The sequence below is a fragment of the Mirounga leonina genome, unplaced genomic scaffold (assembly GCF_011800145.1).
Source record: "Mirounga leonina isolate KUSES-001 unplaced genomic scaffold, KU_Mleo_1.0 Mir_376, whole genome shotgun sequence".
Lineage (NCBI taxonomy): Eukaryota > Metazoa > Chordata > Mammalia > Carnivora > Phocidae > Mirounga > Mirounga leonina.
This window is the reverse complement of record NW_023270718.1, coordinates 4,681,534-4,697,674: the sequence shown is the minus strand read 5'-3', so window position 1 is coordinate 4,697,674 and position 16,141 is coordinate 4,681,534. Positions and strand designations below refer to the sequence as shown.

At 54.3% G+C, this 16,141-nt stretch overlaps 1 protein-coding gene across 1 annotated transcript; it reads left to right on the top strand.

The window, feature by feature from the left end:
- The first annotated feature begins 130 nt into the window (after positions 1-130).
- GYS1 (glycogen synthase 1) lies at positions 131-16,075 on the top strand. Its single transcript, XM_034986952.1, has 16 exons — positions 131-470; positions 1,970-2,151; positions 4,221-4,412; positions 5,321-5,506; positions 5,735-5,879; positions 6,914-7,031; positions 7,337-7,457; positions 7,733-7,839; positions 9,238-9,297; positions 9,390-9,468; positions 11,062-11,175; positions 11,454-11,580; positions 13,462-13,557; positions 13,717-13,880; positions 14,329-14,409; positions 14,567-16,075. The coding sequence occupies exons 1-16, from the start codon at positions 353-355 to the stop codon at positions 14,891-14,893; spliced, it is 2,217 nt and encodes a 738-aa protein (XP_034842843.1). The 5' UTR covers positions 131-352; the 3' UTR covers positions 14,894-16,075.
- Positions 16,076-16,141: the final 66 nt, after the last annotated feature.

Below are 16,141 nucleotides of genomic sequence, written 5' to 3'. Positions count from 1 at the left end.
GCCGCTAAGGTGGCGGGGCAGAGTAAACCCTACCTTGTTCCTCAATGAGGAGATGCGTCAGCCCCCTCCCCCGGGCACAGGCCAATGGCTCTGGTCGGGGGGCGGACCCCACCTCCGGGCGGCCTCAAGATTTCACTGCAGGGGCCCCACCAAGCTCAGTGACGCTGCGGCCGCCTCCTGCCTAGGGCCTGGCCCTCCCTGGCGGGGGTGCGGTCGTGCAATAGGAAGCCGAGGGCGTTGCAAGCTTCCCGTTGGGCACTAGCTACCTGGCCCCGCGCCCTGCCCTTTGCATTCCCCAGACACCTCTGGAGCCCCCACCTGTGGCCCCTGGAGCCCCCTTCACGCGTCGGCCATGCCGCTAAGTCGCACTTTGTCCATGTCCTCCCTGCCAGGACTGGAGGATTGGGAGGATGAATTCGACCTGGAGAACACAGTGCTCTTCGAGGTGGCCTGGGAGGTGGCCAACAAGGGTGAGCACGCCAGGCGGTGGGTCGCGGACGAGGAGGGCAGTCGGCGATGGGAGCCGGCACTCTTGAGTAATACAGGGACAGGACTACATGGCATGACTCTTGGGTTCTGGCCAAGGAGCCTATGACTTCTGTGTCCTTGGGGAGGGGCCGAGGTATATCTCCTGGACCCTGGCGGGGTGGGGATGAGCCGCCTCACTGTTAAAAGGAAAAGAGGCCGAAGTCCAGTTGCTGGGTCCTAGGGAAGAGGGGGCTAAAATGAAAGATTCCTAGGTCCTGGAGGGAGGTTTCTGAGAGACCAGTGACCTAGGTCCTGAACAGGGAAGGAGATGGGTGGGGGTGGGGGTGGGGGGGTTGGCACTTCCTAGTGCAAACCTGGGAAGTGGCTGGGTTTCAGGTCCGCGGCCCTGGGGGAAGAGTCGGGATATAACTCCGGATTTGGTAGAGAACCAACTGGGAGATAGGATGCATGAGTCGTGGTGGCAGAATTTGGGCGCTGGCCACTTGAGAGTAAAGATGGGAGGGGCTGCAGACTCTAATTCTTAGATCTTTGGGTCAGAGAGAGTTGGGGTCTGAATGCCTAGAAGGGAGCCGAGGGTATGAGCTACAGGTTCCTAAGAGTAGGGGAGCCTGGGGCCTCAGACACATGCGTACTGGAATGAGGGAAGCCTGGGAAGTCCTAGGTTGGTCACGGGCTGGGCCCAAGGATGGGAGGGGCTGGGGGCCTAGATTCCTGCATCCCAGGCCCTGAAGGGCCTAAAGTTCTGGGTTTGGAAAACCAGCTGGGGCTGGAGGGAGCTAGGGTTTTGCTTTGCTGAGTCTTGGGAGAGAATGGGACCGGGTCTTACACCACGGCAGGCGGCCCTCAAACTGGGAGCCATGTATCACCAGGGCCCAGGCTCCCGTAGGTAAGGAGGCTGAGAGCCCAGACTCCTGGGTCTGGAGTGAAGTCATGGGAGGAGCAGGGCCCTGCATGTGTGTCCTCAGTTGGGGAAAAGAGACTGGGGGACAGTTCAGCAGAGCCCCTGGTGGGGGGGGGGGCACCGAATGACAATTCAGCCTTCTCTTAGGCAACTGTGGGAATCTGAATAGGGCCATGAAGAGAGATTCTCCCCTACTGTGACCTAGAGCCTGACTGAGAATTTAAACCCAGCTCCTGTAAGCGGGGAACTCGGGAATCTGGGTCCTGCTAATCCTTGTCAGCTTTTCTCATCGTTGGGACCCCAGTCCCTAATTCCCTCAGACCCGGAGCCCAGGTCCCTAGCCCTTTCCTGTCTGACTCAGAAATTTAGCCTGAGCCCCATTCTCCCTTAGACCCGAGAGTACTGCCCTTGAACTCCTATCTTACTTTCCTCTGACTGAGAAGTATGGGCTTCCAGTCCCCTCCTCCCTCTAAGCCAGAAGTCCAGGGCCCCAGCACCTTCCATGCTCCCCACCCCCACCCCAGGTCCCAGACCTGTGGACCTCGGCTGGGGCCTGCCCTCACACCCTTGGGCCCACAGTGGGAGGCATCTACACGGTGCTGCAGACGAAGGCGAAGGTGACAGGGGATGAGTGGGGCGACAACTACTACCTGGTGGGACCTTACACGGAGCAGGGTGTGAGGACCCAGGTGGAACTGCTCGAGCCCCCAACCCCGGCCCTGAAGAAGACACTGGACTGCATGAACAGCAAAGGCTGCAAGGTAGGACATGGCCTGGCTGAGGGTAGGGAGGTGGGCGCCCAGAGTTAGGGTGGGAGCAGCAGATGGAGAAGGGACTGTGGGGAAGGGGGCGGATAGCCCCCTGGGGAGAGAGAGGCATGTACAGAAACACAGGATGACCCAGTACTTTCTTAAGCAGACACAGAGGAGGTAAGATTAACAGACACTCAGACAGATGCAGGACCCCATGAAATGGGTGGGCGAGCCCCAAGCTATAAGACATTGGTGAATGGACAGACAGACAGCAGGTACAAGATAGACGGAGAGATGGTTCCTAGAGGCCGAGATCGTCAGACCCACAGAGAGAAAAAGATCTAGATAGAAAGACAGCCGGCAAGATAGAACCCAGGGCAGGTGGGCTTGGGGTGAGGCAGGAGTTGCCAGAGTAGGGGTTCCGGAGCCTGAAGTTCAAAGTCACCTCCACTCTCTGCCTCTGTGACCTTGGCTAATAAACCTGCTAATAGCATCTACCTTGTATGGTTTTTGGGAGGATGCAGTAGTTAATGAAGTCTTCAGCTCAGTTCCTGGCTTCAGTTAGTACTGTGTATGAGCTAGTGTCATCATGGCTGTCATCGTCATCATCATTACTGTAAACAGCCAAGCTTGCAATGAGGTGGACAGGCAGACCAAGGGAGACAGATGGATAGAGAGAGATTGAGTGTCCCAAAAGGTGATGATAGCCCCAGGGACTAGAGCAATTAGGGAGAGAGAAGAAGAAGAGAGAAGAAGAAAAACAGCCCGATGTTTCAGGGAGAAGGCCCTAGAAGGGAGAGGAAGATGGAGTACCAATGAAGAGAAGAGAGCTAGGCGAGCAGACCCGGGGTGGGGGGAGTGGGAGAGGGGCAGAGATTCAGAGGGGCAGAGCCAGGAATTAAAGATAGGAGGGGAGATCTTGTCCCAGGGCTCCAGATGAGGACCAAAGGATGAGCACAGGTTGATGACTGCTGCCTGCAGAGGTGACCATGAAGTAGCAGGCCTCAACCTCATGACAGGTTGGGGTCTGGGAGGGAGGAAGTACAGTGGTTGCTGGATTCATTCACAGCCTCAGGCTTGGGGTGGGGTCTGGAGACCAGGTAGGCCTGGCTGTGTCCCTAAGGAACCCTAGGACAGCCCAGCCCTACCCCATGGCAGCTGCTCCCCACGTGCTGGGGGCCTAAGAATAGCCCCCCTCCCCCCCAGTGAAAGGGCAGACCACAGCTGGGAGGGGGAGGGGCAGGGCATCAAAGTCAGGCTCCCCGGGGCTGGGAAAAGCCAGGTCGGGGAGGCATAGGACTGCTCGATGCCTGCACAGGGCCGGGGCCGTGGCAGCAGGCCCAGAACCTGAGGCTGTCATCTCGGGAGGAAAGCAGTCGCCGACCACAGGAACATGGCAGACGCAGAATGAAATGTGCCAGCGAGGTTTAGAGATGGGGCAGTGGGTAGAAAAATGCAGCCCCTGGGGAAGGAAAGAGGGCAGCTGGTGTGAGAAGGGGTGGCCGCAGAGTACAAAACGGGCCTCAGGGCAGGGCAAGGAGGCAGCAGGTGACAAAACTTATGGTGAAAGCGTCAGACGCCAGGCAGCCGGTGTGGAAGAAATAGGGCAGGGAGAGCAGGAAAAGAAGCATCCAGTGGAAGGAATTTGCAGCAGAAGGAAAAGATCATGGGAGAAAGCAACGCGGGGGTCGGCAGGAGAGAAGTGGCAGCAAACACGGGAGCAAGGCGGCAGGTTGGGGACATCATAAGGGTGGAAAAACAAGGCAGTGGAGGCACAGAGAGGACGTGTCAAATGCGTGGTTATAGGTAGAGAAAAGAGGCAGTGGGGAGGAGCAGCGTAGTGGTTATAGAAACTAAGCAAGGAACAGGGTAAATATAACTGATGGAAAAAGATCATGGTGGGAATACCTAACAGCACATAGAGAAATAAGGCAGCGGGTGAGAAATTAGCAGCAGATACAGAAACAGGGTGGAAGAACTGGGTTGGGAAGGCAGCTGCCTGTGGCCAGGAGAGCCCCAGGTGCTGAGCCCAGAGACGTGTGGCCACAGCCCTGAGCCTTCCCGTGGGGGCCCCACAGGTGTACTTCGGTCGCTGGCTGATCGAGGGGGGCCCCCTGGTGGTGCTTCTGGATGTGGGGGCCTCAGCCTGGGCCCTGGAGCGCTGGAAGGGGGAGCTCTGGGACACCTGCAACATCGGGGTGCCCTGGTACGACCGTGAGGCCAACGACGCCGTCCTTTTTGGCTTCCTCACCACCTGGTTCCTGGGTGAGGTAGGCCCCATTGCCCCTCCCCATGTCACTTCTTCCGACCCTGGCCCCAAACTGCAATGGTCATCAGCCCCTGGCCAGGGGGTGGTTGGGTGGGGGCCAGAGACTGGCTGGCTTCTCCCAGGGCATTCTGGGAGCTGTAGGTCCTTTTCCAAGCATGAGCTCTAAACTTTGGGAACATGGACATCCAGGGACCCAGACTCTTGTTTTCCTCAGAGACTCAAACTCCCAACCCCAACTTCATTCACTCTAATCTTCCAAGTGTAAGATTTTTGAGCCATTAGCTTTTGGAGGTGCCGGCCTGGCTGGAGGGTTTGTACCAGGGAATTCTGGGAGTTGTAGTTCTCTAGTCTGATAGTGGCTGGACTTAGCTCTGAATTGGGACCCTGGATGTTTGGGGATCTCCAGCCTATATGAGAACCAGGAATCCTGGTTCTGACCCCCCTTAGCTTTTAAAAGGCTCAGGAAACTTCACTTCTCATGACGCAGGGAAAACAGTCTAGGAACTGGCTATTCCTAGCGCATTCTGGGAGTTGTAGTCCTTTAGCCAGTATTGGGTACAGTTCTACTCTTCATTGAGATAAAGAGTCTCCAGGAATTGCATGCAGGACCTGGGGACGCTTTCCAATTCAGCCCTGCTGGGACTTAGAAGATTGGCCAAAAAACCAAACCAAAACAAAAAAAACACACCAAAACCCCAGCTCCCATCAGCCTTTGGGGATGGGGTCAGCTGGTCTGGCCATCTCAAGGATTTACAGTTCCTTATTCTAGGGAGATGGCAGTGGGTGACCATCCATTCTGTGCAGGAGTGGTGATAGCTCTCCCCTGCTTCCTCGTCCACCGTGGGGGATTGTCGATTGCCTACACAACACATACGGAGACATGTTGGCCCTGTTCCTGTTGCCCCCTAGTTCCTAGCCCAGAACGAGGAGAAGCCACATGTGGTTGCACACTTCCACGAGTGGTTGGCGGGCGTTGGACTCTGCCTGTGCCGGGCGCGGCGGCTGCCTGTAGCTACAATCTTCACCACCCACGCCACGCTCCTGGGACGATACCTGTGTGCAGGTGCTGTGGACTTCTACAACAACCTGGAGAATGTGAGCCGGGAATGTGGCCTAGGGGGGCTCCGAGTGTTTCAGGACAGCCCAGGGGGATCAAGCTTCCTTTTCTCCCATGACCCCAGAGTCCCAAGTCCTCAGCCCTCTCCTCCCTCAGACCCAGGAGGAGTTCAGTTTCCAGCCCCAACCACCCCCAGGACCCCGGAGTCTAGACCTCCAGTCTTCTCCCCAGTTCTTCCACCCTGACTGCCCTCCCTTCCCACCCAGTTCAATGTGGACAAGGAAGCAGGTGAGAGGCAAATCTATCACCGCTACTGCATGGAGCGGGCAGCAGTCCACTGCGCTCACGTCTTTACTACTGTGTCCCAGATCACCGCCATCGAGGCTCAGCACCTACTCAAGAGGAAACCAGGTAGGGTATAGGGTGGGGTCCCTAGACATGAATGAGGTGGTCTGTGCTAAGGCCTAGACCAGTTTTTTTAACTGTAGAGAGCAAAGAACTACACCTCCCAGAAGGCCCTAAGTTGGTGACCTGAATATGAAGTTGCCTGGCTGTACACCCTAGAGACCAATGGGAGGTGTCATTTCTTTGACATTAATCTCAAGATGGTAAAGTTATTTTATTGGCTAATGTAGATTTCGGTCTTCTGGAAGGGAACGGAGTTTCACTGGGTTTTGATTTTTTTTTTTTTAAAGATTTTTTATTTATTTATTTGAGAGAGAGAGAATGAGAGACAGAGAGCATGAGAGGGAGGAGGGTCAGAGGGAGAAGCAGACTCCCCGCCCAGCAGGGAGCCCGATGCGGGACTCGATCCCGGGACTCCAGGATCATGACCTGAGCCGAAGGCAGTCGCTTAACCAACTGAGCCACCCAGGCGCCCACTGGGTTTTGATTTTGAGAAGAGCAGTGTTGGAACCAGTTATTCTAACCGAGTTATGGTACCCATTCTCAACGGGTGTACTGTGAGAACTACAACTCCCAGAGGCTCCAAGGTGGATCATTTCCCTATGGGGTTAGCCATTTGCAGGGGCTGCTGGGATTTGTAGCTGTGCTTGTGAACAGAAGCAGGTAACTTTGGGCAAGAAGGCATCCCAGTGGCGGGACAGCTGGAGCTTCTAAAGCAAAGACATTGTTCAAGGAAAGGAGTCTTTCCTTTGTTTATTCAGGCACACTGATCTGAATGAATAAATGAAGATCTGAAACATGGACCTTCGGGCGCCTGCGTGGCTCAGTTGGTTAAGCCACTGCCTTCGGCCCAGGTCATGATCCTGGAGTCCCGGGATCGAGTCTCACATTGGGCTCCCTGCTCAGCAGGGAGTCTGCTTCTCCCTCTGACCCTCCCCCCTCTCATGCGCACGTGCGCGCTCTCTCTCATTCTCTCTCTGAAATAAATAAATAAAATCTTAAAAAAAAAATGAAACGTGGACCTTCTCCCCCAACCCCAGATATCGTGACCCCCAATGGGCTGAATGTGAAGAAGTTCTCCGCCATGCATGAGTTCCAGAACCTCCATGCTCAGAGCAAGGCTCGAATCCAGGAGTTTGTGCGGGGCCATTTTTATGGGTACGTGGACCGGATACCTAGGTCTTGAGAAAGGAGGGGGTTGGGAGCCCACGTCCTGAGTGTAAGAGACAGAATAGCCAGCGGCTCAGCCTCTTGAGCTCCTGAACCCCAGAACAATGGCTGAGTATTGAGGGATGGATCCCCATCCAAGGAAAGAAGAACCACAATTTCCAGGAGTCCCCATGGTGCCTCTGCTCTTGCTAAGCTGTTCTTTGCCCCTGTGGCTGCTGGGGTTTGAGCTTCAAGGCCAGGGCTACAGGGTCCCCCACCCTTGGCTTCACCCTGCCTTATTATGGCTTTTTTAGGCACCTGGACTTCAACTTGGACAAGACCTTGTATTTCTTTATCGCTGGCCGCTACGAGTTCTCTAACAAGGGGGCCGACGTCTTCCTAGAGGCCTTGGCCCGGCTCAACTATCTGCTCAGAGTAAGGCCTGGGCTGTCTGTGAGGACACGAAAAGAGGACGAGGAAATCAGGACATAAGTGGGGAGGGGGGCGTGTAGGGACACCCATGTGTGAATGGGGAGGTGTCGAGACCCAGACAGCAGACCAGAGTCCCCGTGGGGATGGTAACTTCAGTTCTCCTTGACAGGAAGAGGCATGGCGGGGCCATAGTGGTCTTGATGGGCGGAAAAGGGTAGGTGGCCTCAGGGTTGATTCTGAACCCCTCCCTCCAACCCCACGCCTTTTCCTCTGCCCAGGTAAACGGCAGTGAGCAGACAGTGGTCGCCTTCTTCATCATGCCAGCTCGGACCAACAATTTCAACGTGGAAACCCTCAAGGGCCAGGCTGTGCGCAAACAGCTCTGGTCAGCAGCCCTGGGCCCAGGAGCCCTGCCATTCCCACTTCCAGCTTTGTGCTTCGGGAGGCTCAGTTTTGTTCTCTGGAACACAAGCAACTCGGCCCACCAATTCCTAGGGAAGTAGCTTGCTTGAGAGGCCTCCAGTTCAGGGGTAGTAAGGAGTTGCAGGCAGGACAAGTGTGACCGCAGAACTAGGGCTCTGGTGAGGTCTCCCTTGTGCCACTTGTGACTTTGGGCAAATAATTCCGCCTCTCCAAGCCTCAGTTTCCTCAAATGCAAAACCCATTCATCAGCCAGCAGATATTCATTGAGCACCTACCATGTCAGGCACTGTTCCAGGCCTTGGGGACACGAGGGAAGATCAATCAGTCAAATGCAAAACCCATTCATCAGCCAGCAGATACTCATTGAGCACCTACCATGTACCAGGCACTGTTCCAGGCCTTGGGGACAAGAGACAATCCCTGCCCTCGCCACTGAGCTCACATTCTAGAAAGTTCTACAGAAAGTGCTCTGGGGCGCCTGGCTGGCTCAGTCAGTAGAGCATGTGACTCTTGATCTTGGGGTTGTGAGTTCAAGCCCCATGTGAGGTGTAGAGATTACTTAAAAATAAAATCTTTGAAAAGTGCTCTGGCAAGAAAATAAAGCAGGACTGGAATATGAGACAGGACATGGAGTTGTCAGGAGAGGCCACACTGAGAAAGTGCCATTGGGTAGAGGAATGGCAATAGAGGAAATGAGGGAGGGTGCCCTGTGTGTATCTGGGGAATAGCATTTCAGGCAGAGGGACAGCAGATGCAAAGGCCCTGGGGCGTGTTTGAGAAACCACAAGGAGACCAGTGGGGCTGGAGCAGTGTGCTGGAGGGAGATGGGGTAGAAAATGAGGCCCGAGCTATGAGACAATTATGAGCCGAGGAAATGTCAATGAAGCTGTAGAGTGTCACTAATCACTAGCTTCCCTCGTGTACCTCAAGTTTCCTCTCTCAGAACACAATTTTCCCTTTTTATAAAATGGTGCTCAGCATTGCCACTGTCAGGACTAGTGCAAGTCCTAAAAATAGCTGACATTTCTGGAAGGCTCGCCTTGTGCCAGGCACTGTGCACTTTTTGTCATGACTTCATCAAGTTTTCACTGCATACCTATGAGGTTGGTTCTATTTTTATCCCTGTCTGACAGATGAGTCACTGAAGTCAGAGAGGGGAGGCCACCTGTCCCTGGCCACACAGCTGATGCAAAGCACAAGGGATTCAAGCCTTCCAGGGCCCGTTTCCCAGCTCCCCATCCTCCAGCTCAGAATCCCCAGGGCCTCTCCGCTCAGACCTCGGTTTTCCAGCTGCCCCACAAACCTAACAACACATGGCAGCTGGTATGTGTATATGATGCTGTGGCTTTAATTCTTCTAGGGATACGGCCAACACTGTGAAAGAGAAGTTTGGAAGGAAGCTTTACGAGTCCTTGCTGGTGTGAGTGTCCCACCCCCAGCCCTGCATCCTCCTGGGCCCTAATTGCTCTCCTCTCCCCTGATTCCCAGACGTGTACCCTGCTTACCTTGCAGGGGGAGCCTCCCAGACATGAACAAGATGCTGGATAAGGAGGACTTCACCATGATGAAGAGAGCCATCTTTGCTACACAGGTATGGTTGGGACCCCTCAACCGAGAGCTGGCAGCCCTTTTCAGGGCATCAATTCTCAAATCCACCGAAGGTGTGAACTGACTGGTAGACATTCAGTTTCCTGAGGGCAGCCTGTTTTCCCATGGCTTATTCTGCTACACGGGCTGCTGGGAATTGAAGTTTCTTTCTTTCTTTTTCTTTTCGTTTCTTTTCTTTCTTTCTTCTTCCTTCCTTCGTTTCTTTCTTCTTTTCTCTTCTTTCTTTCTTTCTTCTTTTCTTTTCTTCCTTCCTTCCTTTCCTTCTTTCCTTCCTTCCTTTCTTTCTTTCTCTTTTGTTTTTTTGTTTTGTTTTGTTTTTCTTTGAGTTGTAATTTCCTTGAGTCTCTAGGGTCAAAGGACAAAAGGTGAAAAGAAACTTTAGGAAGCCAACCGAGCCACAAAAGGAGAACAAGTCCCTGCGGTCCCTGGGTCTTGCTGCAAACTAGCTGCGTACTCATTAGAGCCAGAAGGTCCACTAAAACACTTGTCATTACCAGAAGATCACTGAAAACTCTCAGCAGCCCCTGCTTTTCTTATCCCACTGGCTGTGTCTTAGTCCCCAAACATTCCTGGGAGTTGTAGCTTCTTTAAATTCCTGAGGTTAATGCAGTTAGGCAGATGGGAAACCGTAGAGGAACATGGTAGCAACAGAATGAGAACTACAACTCCCAGCAGCCCCTGCTTCATGGAGTCTTCCCTAGCCCCAGAGGCTTCTGGGAGGTAGAGTTCTTTTCTTCTCTGGAGTCAAGAATCTTTGGTACCTGTAGTCAGGGCTGGTGAGCCATTTCCTGGGGAATGAAAACCTAGATAAGCCAAGGTGCACAAACACGGTGTGATGTGCTTTTGGCCAAGCTACAATTTCCAATAGTCCCTAAGGCAGTCGGTCTCCCTGAGGATGTATCTGCCATGGGGCTGCTGGGAGTTGTAGTTTCTTGCAGCCGCCGGAGGGCAGCTGAAGGTGAGCAGAACTTTTCATGAGATGGAAGAGGTACCAATAACTATCTGTCCCAGCACATGGGAGTTCCTCGATCTGGCCTCTTCCAGTGACTCTTGGGAATTGTGGTTTCTTTGGGCCTTGGTTGGGAGTGGAGGTGGAGGGAATTACAGGATGGAGAATAAAGGGAACTTGGAGAGAAAGCAAGCCAGGATTTTCATAAGAAAACTACAACTAAGGGCCCCTGGGTGGCTCAGTCAGTTGAGCGTCCAACTCTTGATTTCAGCTCAGGTCATGATCTCAGGGTTGTGAGATCGAGACCTGCGTTGGGCTCCGTGCTGGGCATGGAGCCTGCTTGAGATTCTCTCTCTCTTTCCCTCTCCCTCCCATCTCTCTCTCTCTCTCTCTCTCAAAACAAACCAACAAAACCCAAACAGAAAACCTGCAACTTCCAGCAGCCCCTGAAGCTTGCTACCATATTGGCAAAGTCTCTGCCCCATTGATTACAACTCCTAATCTCGTAGGCTTGTGGTTCCCACAACCTGGTGGGAACTGTGGTCTCCCCAGGGTCAGCATGGCTCATAGGGAACTAAGGAGCCCCCGTCCCTTCTCTGACCCCCATCCCACTTGTGGCCCCTACAGCGGCAGTCTTTCCCCCCCGTGTGCACCCACAACATGCTGGACGACTCCTCGGACCCTATCCTGACCACCATCCGCCGAATTGGGCTCTTCAATAGTAGTGCTGACAGGGTCAAGGTGAGGACAACGGTCAGGGAGGGTTAAGCATGGTGGGGTGGGGTGGGGGTAGGGGGAGCCTGGGCCTCACATCCCCCCTTTCCCTTAGTTTATCAAAGGATTGCTGTGTTTAGAAAGGACCTTAGCTTTTTAAGCAGGCAGACTTAGATTCAAATCCTTGTCCTCCCACTGACTTGGGTGACCCTAGACAAGTCTTTCGCCCTCTCTGGGCCACTCCAGGATCCCAGGGAGTAGCTAAATAAGGCGCTTGGGCTGAACTCTTCTTTTTTCATGGCTAGGTGATTTTCCATCCAGAGTTCCTCTCCTCCACCAGCCCTCTGCTCCCCGTGGATTATGAGGAATTTGTCCGTGGCTGCCATCTTGGGGTCTTCCCTTCCTACTATGAGCCTTGGGGCTACACGCCGGGTGAGTGCAGCGTGGTGGTGGGCTTCTGGTCTGATCAGGCATGATTGATTGAGGCACTTGTCCCGTTCTGTGCCCCAAGCTCTCCTTTGCAAAACAGGGATGATGTCAACAGTCTCTTTTGTTACAGAATGTGTTTTTGTGACACAGTAGCTCATGTGATGCATAATTAGAGGTCACGTGTGATTTCCCCCCATTGGCTGATATTTGGCCCCCCAAATAATAACAGCTGAATGCATAGTTCACTCACACGACAGAATGTGGCCAAGGCTCCCTGAGATGTCCCCAGGGCCCATCTGCTCCACCTTCCTCTTTTAGGAAGGGGTTGGCTCTCTTTAGAGACACAGGCTCCAACTTGGACCTTATTTGCAATTCTCCCTCATTTAGGGACATTCTGCTGTGGCCCCAAGCTCAACCCTACCTCACACACTTTTCAATCAAGTTACCTTCGTGTTTTTCAGGCTAAGGCAATAACACATTTGCTGTAGTTTTTCTTAATTTATGAGTAATTTAACAAATCTCTTAAACCGTGCTTTCATGATAATTAGGATGATGATTGTCCCAGTTTTATTTCTGTCACGGTTACAGTGATGACGAGGTTCTGTGTGCTTGGCCCCAACCCTATTTTTCCCCATAAGCCCTGTTATATCTGGAGCCTGCATTTGCAGCTTACGCGGGTTTTTAGGAACACTTACATTTGAATAATAATAAACTGCTTGAAGCATTTCTCAGTCTTGTTTAGGGTATTAAATAAGGCAGAATGAGCGCCCTTCTCTTACCTCCTGTCAAAATAGACTGAAGCTGGGGCGCCAGTCAGTTAAGTGACTGACTCTTGGTTTCAGCTCAGGCCCTGATCTCAGGCTCCATGCCTAGTGCAGAGTCTGTATGGGACTCTTTCTCCCTCTCCCACTGCCCCTCCCCCTGTGTCTCTCTCTCTCTCAAATAAATAAATCTTTTTTAAAAGATAGACTGAAGCTATGATTAACCAGCCCACTCTATCTGGCACAAGAAAATATCTTACAGGTTGTGAGGATTAAGTAAAATGGTAGACATGGGAACAGAGTCCATACTTAATAATTCAGCATCCTATTGCCAAACTCTAGACTCTTCCTCATCCTGAAGCCTTGGGACAAGTAAATTCCCTTTTCTGAGCCTCCTAGCTTCCCTTCTGAGAAACAGACTATGATAGGGGCAGCTGGGTGGCTAAGTCAGTTAAGCACCTGCCTTTGGCTTGGCTCATGGCCCCAGGGTCCCAGGGTCCTAGGATGGAGCCCTCCATCCGGCTCCTTGCTCAGTGGGGGGCCTGCTTCTCCCTCTCTCTCTGCTGCTCTCCCTGCTCATTCTCTCTCTCAAATAAATAAATAAAAAATCTTAGGGGTACCTGGGTGGCTCAGTCTTTAAGCGTCTGCCTTCCGCTCGGGTCTTGATCCCGGGCTTCTGGGATCGAGCCCCACATCGGGCTCCCTGCTCAGCGGGGAGCCTGCTTCTCCCTCTCCCACCCCCCCTGCTTGTGTTCCCGCTCTCGCTGTCTCTCTGAGAGAGACAGACACAGACCGCTGAGCAGGGAGCCTGATGCGGGGTTCGATCCCAGGACCCCAGGACCATGACCCGAACCGAAGGCAGACGCCTAAGGACTGAGCCACCCAGGTGCCCCTAAATAAATAAAATCTTAAAAAAAGATAAAAAGTCTTAAAAACAAACAAACAGAACATTAAAAAAAAAAAAAGGAAGAAACAGACCGATAGTCTAATGTGCAGCCTGGTTTTGTGGGCTCAGTGATTTGCTTAAGGTGTCAGTAGAGGGCGCTGTTGGGGCTTTTATTGCGATTTAAGAGGCTGCAAAGGGGAAAGCTAAGTGGACCTTCCTCCTCCTGCCTTCCTGCAGCTGAGTGCACGGTTATGGGCATCCCCAGTATCTCCACCAACCTCTCCGGCTTCGGCTGCTTCATGGAGGAACACATTGCAGACCCCTCAGCTTACGGTCGGTGCCCAGCCTGAGAGCCGAGACTCCTGGATCCAGGGGGAGGAAGGGGTGGCCTCCTGGGTCCCGGGGGGAGGAGGAGTCCTGGCTCCAGAGAGTCCCTGGAAGAATGAAGGTTTCCTTGGTCTGATTTCTAAGCCCCCGTCCTGGCCCCCACAGGCATCTACATTCTGGACCGGCGGTTCCGCAGTCTGGATGATTCCTGCTCGCAGCTCACCTCCTTCCTCTACAGCTTCTGCCAGCAGAGCCGGCGGCAGCGCATCATCCAGCGAAACCGCACGGAGCGCCTCTCAGACCTTCTGGACTGGAAATACCTAGGCCGGGTATGACTCCCTCCCACGTCCTCTGCAGGTGAATCGGCCGCTTCCGGCTCTGGGTCTCTCATTCCTCAGCCTCCAAGGCTGCCGCGGGACGCAGCCTCCTTCCACCTGTAACAGTCGCTGTCCCTTTAAGAAATTAACCAGCTTTTGCAGATAGACCACGTTGGTGACAATTACCTTCCTCGTGTAAGTGTATGGCGAAAGAGATAACCAACTTAAGAATTCTGCCCCTGTTAATGAGGTGTGGCTCTGAGACAGTCCGTTCACAGCTCTGCTTATCTACTTAAGGACTGGAGCCAGAAAGATGGATAATTGGCGTAGGGGCCAGCTGGAAGGTGCCGGAGTGTGCTCATTTGCATAGAGTGTGGCTAGGGTCCGCCCCCTTCTATCTCTGCCGGGGGCGGGGTCTGGCTCGCGTTCCCTGACGCCCCCTCCCTTTCTTTTCCCCAAGTACTACATGTCTGCACGCCACATGGCGCTGGCCAAGGCCTTTCCAGAGCACTTCACCTATGAGCCCCACGAGGCTGACGCGGTGAGTGGACCCCGATCTCTCTGATGCGCCCGGAGCTAGAGGGCTGGGGTAGGGGCGCGTCCCTCCTGGAGTGGGAAGGTCCGGGGGAGGGGAGGAACCGTAGGAGGCCTCTGCTCATTCTGCGGTTTGTGCCGCCCCCCCTCCCCCCGTAACGCAGACCCAGGGCTACCGCTACCCACGGCCGGCCTCAGTGCCACCATCGCCCTCGCTGTCACGACACTCAAGCCCGCACCAGAGTGAGGATGAGGAGGAACCCCGGGACGGGCCGCCTGACTTAGACGAGGAGCGCTACGACGAGGACGAGGAGGCAGCCAAGGACCGGCGCAACATCCGCGCCCCCGAGTGGCCGCGCCGCGCCTCCTGCGCCTCTTCTTCCACCGGCGGGAGCAAGCGCAGCTCGGTGGACACGGCGCCCTCGAGCTCGCTCAGCACTCCCAGCGAGCCCCTCAGCCCTGCCAGCTCCCTGGGCGAGGAGCGCAACTAAGTCCGGTGCCCCACACTGCCGGCCCATCCTGTCGCCCTCGTCCAGAGGGTGGATGCAGAAAGGCGCTGTTCCGAAACCCCACTCCAGATCCCGAACCCTCCTGGGGTCCACAGCCCCCCCCCCCCCCCCCCCCCTCGCCATACACTCCAGCCCCTCTAGCTCCCCTCTCGGAATCCCCAACACTCCAGAATCCACAACGCCGTGCCTTTCCTGGGTTCCAGAATGCATAATCTGCGTCCTGGAGTCCTTCAGGCCTGGCCCAGACACCAGGGGCCAGGAACCTGCCATTTCCCCGCCATGGTGCCAGAGGTTTTAGGAAGCCTGGTCTGTTGCCTTCCAGGCAGGGACTCCTAGAGCCCTTTGTGGCTTGCTAATTTTATAGCCCACAGACCAATCCACGCTCAGGCCTGGCCCAAGGGCCAGCAAGCCCTGGAAACCATGTGGTTTCCCTGCTAATGAGACAATCAAGTCCAAAGCTGGGCACTTTCAGGGACTTAACTGAATGCAGAAGGTCCTCCATTTCAACTCCAGAACTCAGGCTCCAGACCAGGGCACTCCCCTGTTTATTCTGATGTGGCTCTTCCTGGTGTGTCTGGCTCTGCCTGGAGGGCCCCTCCATCCCTGCTCTCCTCTTCCTCCGTACTTTGGCCAATGGGGTGATGGTGGTGCAGAACCACTTGGCTTCTCATTCCTTTTGGAGAATATGCAGTCTTTGTCTAGATGCCTCTCTGGCCTTTTCTGAACCAGACCTTTCTCCTCTTCCCTGAGTCTGAGCTCTCCTCCCTATCTTGGGATTCCTGTCCCCTCCAGGGAATCCCCCTGCTGAGGACAGAACTGGCTGTCTACCCCTGCCACAAGCCCCAAGCCCTAGGCCCACCACGAAACCACTGGGTTCTAGGTCCCGGCTGTTGAATCTAGAACCTTACCACTGTGCTGCTTCCTGGTCCCTTTCCCCTGGTCTAGAACTGAACCCCCTAGGTTCTAGAACTTTCATATTTACCTCCAGGCTCTTCCATCCTTAAGCTGTGCCCTGCCCCCAGCTTTGGTGAAAGGGAGGGGCCCTTCATGTGTGCTGTGCTGTGTCTGATGCACTTGGTTTGCAGTTGGGACGGGGAGGGCAGAACGGGGTGTGATTGATGTGTGTCCAGAGATGAAAAAATACATCTATATTTAAGAATCTCAGGTTTGGTCCACTGTGAGGGCTTGCTGGGCCTCGCTCCCGGCCCCTCCCTCCTCTTGGCTTCTCTA

Bases quoted from the DNA above. Each gene is read 5' to 3' on its own strand.
- GYS1 (XM_034986952.1), top strand. From the start codon at position 353: ATGCCGCTAAGTCGCACTTTGTCCATGTCCTCCCTGCCAGGACTGGAG. The intron at 13,881-14,328 runs GTATGACTCCCT...CTTTTCCCCAAG, and splicing joins ACTGGAAATACCTAGGCCGG to TACTACATGTCTGCACGCCA. The intron at 14,410-14,566 runs GTGAGTGGACCC...CCCGTAACGCAG, and splicing joins AGCCCCACGAGGCTGACGCG to ACCCAGGGCTACCGCTACCC.